The 5,681-nt window shown below is 43.0% G+C and overlaps 1 protein-coding gene across 1 annotated transcript; it reads left to right on the forward strand.

Moving 5' to 3' along the window:
• Positions 1-610: 610 nt before the first annotated feature.
• On the forward strand, positions 611-4,584 carry LOC143743287 (E3 SUMO-protein ligase ZBED1-like). The gene is made up of 3 exons (XM_077235419.1): positions 611-1,448; positions 1,748-2,652; positions 4,240-4,584. Exons 1-3 carry the CDS (start codon positions 611-613, stop codon positions 4,582-4,584), a joined length of 2,088 nt encoding a protein of 695 aa, XP_077091534.1.
• Positions 4,585-5,681: the final 1,097 nt, after the last annotated feature.

Raw genomic sequence — 5,681 nt, forward strand, 5'->3', positions numbered from 1 at the left:
GAATCGAGGCCTGCTGGGCCCTGGGGCCCCCGTGGAGGGGGAGGGGGCTCCCCAGTCTCACCAGAACAGAGTTGCGGCTGGATGAAAAAAACTAAGAGAGGGAGGTCACATGTGGACTGTCTCTAATAAGGCCTGGAGAAGATCCTCCCCTAAGGGTTGAACTCGACCAATCAGAAAGGGGACATGTCTGAGAGGGAAAGTGGCTCTTAGTTGATTTATGGTCTTTGTCCCCAGCATGCTTAGACTGTTCATTCAAGCTCAAATAGACATAACAAATTCACATTGCATTCTAAGAGAAGGTGATGTACATCAAAGTGTGTGTCATTAAATGAGGATTAATTTGCTAGGAAGCATGATACAGGTGAGGTTATATTGAACGTTGGGTGGTTGTTCAACCACATACACCCCAATCAAACATACCATGTTGTAGGGCTGGGCAAAAAATCGATTTAATCGATTTATCGATTTTGTAGTTTAAAACGATTTTTATTTTGCAAACTCGAGTTTTTTTCCACAATAGTTTTTTCGGACTTTTCCGCGTTTCGTCCTTGTGCGTTACCGTAGCGCGATATGAGCCAGCCCCCGCCCCGCGTTACACAGTCAAAACAACATGGCAGCGTGTAGCAGAGAACTAACGTTACTTCCAAAGAAAGGCACAGGTAATTCCGTAATTTGGAACTGGTTTGGTTTTGATGCAGCAGACACAACACAGACGAAGCCTTGCTGCAAAATATGTTTCAAGGCTGTTGCTACTGGAAGCAGCAGTACAACAAATCTTTTCCAGCACCTGAGGAATAAACATCGCGAAGAATGGGAGAAGTGCAGCCGGCTCCGTAGCGAAAACGGCTCCTCTAGCACACCTGCTAAAAAGCAAACTACACTTCCTGAGAGCTTTACAAACTGTGTGCCTTATGATAAGAACGGAGCGCGATGGAAAGCGATTACAGAGGCGATCACGTTTTATATTGCCACAGACATGCTGCCAATTTATTCTGTCGAAAAGCGAGGCTTTAATCACATGCTAAAAGTATTAGATGCGAGGTACGTTGTCCCCAGTCGCAAGTATTTCGCCAATGTAGCGCTGCCTCACCTGTACAATACAACTCGGGAAAAGATCAGCAGTGAGCTGGAGGAGATGCAGTTTTACTCAGCCACAACGGACCTGTGGTCCAGCCGGACAATGCAGCCATATCTGAGTCTGACGGTTCACTACATCAACATTAGTTGGACTCTGCGCAGCATCTGCCTTCAGACAGCGTATTTCCCAGACAACCACACTGGTGAGATAATTGCCCATGGCTTAAAAGACGCTCTCAGCTCCTGGGGACTTTCGGAGGAACGACTCGTCTGCATGACAACTGATAGTGGCACCAACATCATAAAAGCCCTTAAGGACAACAACTGGCCCAGCTTGCAGTGTTTTGGCCACAGACTCCACAACGCTATAGGTAAGAGTTGGTGTAAGAATAAATAGGTGCACATACTTGCACATTGTAAAGTACTGTTTGCTCATAATTTAATAGCCAGAACATGGTATATATTTCAACTGGTTTACACACAGACATAAATTCATATTTACAGTTTATTTTAGTTTATTTACATAAATAAACCTGACTTTTCCTTAATCTGCATTCATTATACATTATGTATTAAACAGTGTTACAGCTATTAAAATTGGGATAAAAGTACAAAACAATAGTTTGGAGTGACAAAAAATATACTAAATATCTTTTCACATTTATTACAGAGAATGGTGTGAAGGACCCAAGGATCGATCGGGCCATAGGGGTCTGCAAAAAAGCTGTATCAGCCTTCTCCTACAGCTGGAAAAAAAGGCGAGACATGACAGAGGTGCAGGCTGAGCTTGGACTTCCCCAGCATCTTTTGATCTCAGAATCCCCAACACGTTGGGGGTCTCGTCAAAAGATGATTGAGCGCTTCCTTGAGCAAGAGAAGGCAATAACTCGTGTCCTGGGTGCGGACAAGAAAACGCGTCATCTTGTTCCCACGTGGCAAGATTTGGAAGTATTAGAAGCCACCAACAAAGCAGTGAAACCTCTCCAGGACTTCACTGATGCACTGTCAGGGGAATCATATGTCAGTGTGTCATGCATCAAACCAGTGCTGCATTTGTTTAAAACAAGTCTCCTCCTGCCAGACGAGGAAGATTTGGAGCTAACAAAAACAATCAAAGCGAACATCATGCGTTACCTCGAAAGTAAATACAGTGATTTGGAGAAAGAGGAACTTTTGGACATGGCCACACTTTTAGACCCGAGGTTCCGTACAACCTACATTGATGCTAGCAAACTGGAAGTTGTCAAAAAAAGAGCAGTGTCTGAGATCTCTGCTCTCTGCAGCTCTACCACAGAGGAAGCTGGTCCCTCAGCTGTTCAAGAGAACACCCCACCAAAAAAGAAAATGACTCTGGGTGCCTTCTTTAAAAACAGTGCACCATCCACCACGCCACACCCACAATCTGAGAAAACAAAAATTGAGACTGAGCTTGCAACATATTTCCTTATTCCAGACATAGAGCCAGACACAGATCCTCTTGAATGGTGGAAGCTGCATCAGCCCAACTTTCCAAGGCTAAGCTTACTGGCTAAAAAATATCTTTCTATTCCAGCCACTAGTGCCCCCTCAGAGAGGGTATTTAGTGTGGGTGGGGGAATAGTTACCTGCAACCGGGCCTGCCTTAAGCCAGAGGTTGTGGACAGGCTCATCTTTCTTGCAAAAAATGTTTAGAATGAGCATGCACAATGTTTCAGAGATCTAACAAGCATGTGTTTTGTTGTTATAGATAAAAGTTTACATTTGTTCACTCTTTGAGCAAGCTATATGTCTGCCACAGGCATGTTTCATTTTTTATATTCACACTATACTGAGAAGAGTTTATTTTTTTAATTGTAATGTTATATGTTACAAAATTTGTAATTATCTGATTTCTTGAACAGAAAATTTAAGCTACTGTGAAGTTGTTGCACTTTTGCTTAAACCTGGGTTAAAGCTTGAAATTGTTGAATGACAGAGCCTCATTTACTTTTTGTTTTGGGATTCTACGCATTGTAACTCTTGAGGACAATCATAGCAATAAAGTTGCACTTTTGACACTATATCTGATGTCTGCAGTCATTTTTTAAGTGCATTGAAAAAAAAATCGAAAATCGAATCGAAACTCGAATTTTTCTTTAAAAATCGAAGATTTATTTTTTGGGCAAAATCGCCCAGCCCTACCATGTTGTTATACCTAATAGTACACGAGACAGTAAATCATCACAGTTTCTGTGAGGCATGTTCCTTCATAGATCAGAGTAACACCGCAAAGTTTATTTAATTAAAGATGGTCTCTCTCTCTTAAGCATGTGGCGCATGTGGCCACATTCCTTTGAGGTCGTAAAGTCTGTTATCAGTCTTAAAGTGTTCTGTAACCGGACACCCGGCTGACAAAGTAACTTCGTTTGTGAGGTTAGTTTTGGGGGAGAGTTTCATAGACCTTTATATTCATTAAATATAGTGAATATGAATAATTAGTGTGTGTCTGATTGGTCCAGACCCTACAAAGTAATCAGCAATATTTTAAAATGTATACGATGTTTACTAGGGAGCCAATGCAGTGTTGACAGAACTGGGCTAATATGGTCATACTTCCTGGTTCTGGTAAGAACTCTAGCTGCTGCGTTTTGGGCCAGCTGTAGTTTATTTATTAAGTGTGCAGGGCAACCACCCATAATAGCATTACAATAATCTAGCCTTGATGTCGTGAACGCATGAACCAACTGTTCCGGATTTGTCATTGAGAGCATATGATGTAATTTAGATATATTTTTAAGATGGAAAAATGCAGTTTTACAAATCCTAGACACGTGGCTTTCAAATGAAAGCTTGGTATCAAAGAGCACACCCACATTCCTAACCAACGACAAAGACTTGACAGAGGAGCCATCAAGTGTTAGACAGTATTCTAGGTTAGTATGTGAGGACGTTTTTTGTCCAATAATTAGAATCTCTGTTTTTTCAGAATTAAAGGCAGGGTAGGCAATGTGTTTCTAAAACACTTTTTGCCAAATTTGTTTAAACTATCTTTATATACCAATACATATCTAAAATGTAAGTACTCTGAAAAGGAGTTTATAAAAATAAAGTGCCTGTAGTCCTCTCAGGGCTGGAATAAACACAGCTCATAATTCCATTAGAACCGAGTGCTCTGATTGACTGGGCAACTGTCACTCTCCGCAGATCTTGTTCTGCTATAACACAACTCCTCACCAGGCCACAGGTGAGTCTCCGTATTTCCTTAAGTTTGTCCAGGAACCTAGCCTCCCTGTTAATTTCCTGTTGGGTAGGGTTCTGGAACCTGGGAAGGGTGGGGTCCATGAGTGTCATATCGGCTGTGGGGTATCAACCGATCCTGCAAAGATTGAGGTCGTAGATGATTGGCGACGTCCATCCAATGTGGTGGAGTTTCTTTCGTTTCTTGGTTTCACCAGCTATTATAGCCGCTTTGTGGAGGGGTTTGCCAAATTGGCTGGCCCCCTGCATAAGCTGGTGGCGTCGTGTGCTGGTTCGGGACCTAGAAATTGAGCTTCTCAGGGGCTTACAAGGGATTGGACAGAGCAGTGTCAGGTGAGCTTTGAGAAATTAAAGAACAGGCTTGCTACCGCCCCAGTGTTAGCTTATGCAGACTTCTCCTTGCCCTTTATCTTTGAGGTGGATGCAAGCCATAGCGGGCTTGGCGCAGTCCTCTTGCGGGAGCAAGGAGGCAAGGTGCGCCCTATTGCGTATGCCAGCTGCGGTATTAGGCCCACTGAGCGCAACATGACCAACTATAGTTCCATGAAATTGGAGTTTATGGCGCTCAATTGGGCCATGACTGAGAAATTTAGGGATTACCTGCTGGGACAGAAGTGCATTGTCTATACAGACAAATCCAGACATATGCTAAAATGGGAGCTAGTGAACAACGTTGTGCTGCCCAGTTGGCCTCCTTTGACTTTGAGGTCCGGTATCACTCGGGAGGACGCAACAGGAATGTTGATGCTCTCTCTAGACAGCACCAGTTTTGTCAGGAGACACGGGAGAGTTTATTGCCAGGGACCGTTATTCCAGCAGTGGTGAGGCAGGCAGTGGAGGCAGAACTGGTAGTACAGGTCAATCAAGCAGTGGTTACAGCATTGCCCAGTTTCTCAGTTGAGGATCTGAGTTCAATTCAGGAGGCAGATCCTGATATTCAGAGGGTTTTGGTGTCTTGGGAGCAGGGGTCTTTTCCCAACTTTGCAGAGCGGTAAAAGCTTTCCAAGTTTGTTTTGACTTTGCTTCGGCAATGGGCAATGGGACCGTCTCTTGAAAAAGGATGGGTTCCTTTATCACTGTGTGTCACGCCCTGATGGCGGTGAGGAGGTGCTACAGTTGATTTTTACCTGTAGCTTTAACCCTCTGGGGTCGACAAACATAGCAGGAAAATAGACTTAAAATACTCTGTCAATTTTGGTCACACAGACTTAAGAAATATAAAAAAATAAACTGTTGAATGTCTATATTTTTATGTGTCCACTTACAATCGAAATAAAACATTGTGCTTTTGTAAAATAAAGAAAATAAACAGGGTGTGCTTTCTGTCTCTCTATCTCCGTTAACCTTTTTTCTGGAGCACGTCTCTAAACTTAAACAAAACTCAGCGA

Source organism: Siphateles boraxobius, unplaced genomic scaffold (assembly GCF_051911475.1).
Source record: "Siphateles boraxobius isolate OS27281-9 unplaced genomic scaffold, OSU_SipBor_1 1, whole genome shotgun sequence".
Lineage (NCBI taxonomy): Eukaryota > Metazoa > Chordata > Actinopteri > Cypriniformes > Leuciscidae > Siphateles > Siphateles boraxobius.

Coding starts and splice junctions, on each gene's coding strand:
- LOC143743287 (XM_077235419.1), top strand. CDS start 611: ATGGCAGCGTGTAGCAGAGAACTAACGTTACTTCCAAAGAAAGGCACA. Junction 1,449..1,747: donor CAGACTCCACAACGCTATAG/GTAAGAGTTGGT, acceptor CATTTATTACAG/AGAATGGTGTGAAGGACCCA. Junction 2,653..4,239: donor CTAGTGCCCCCTCAGAGAGG/GTATTTAGTGTG, acceptor CACTCTCCGCAG/ATCTTGTTCTGCTATAACAC.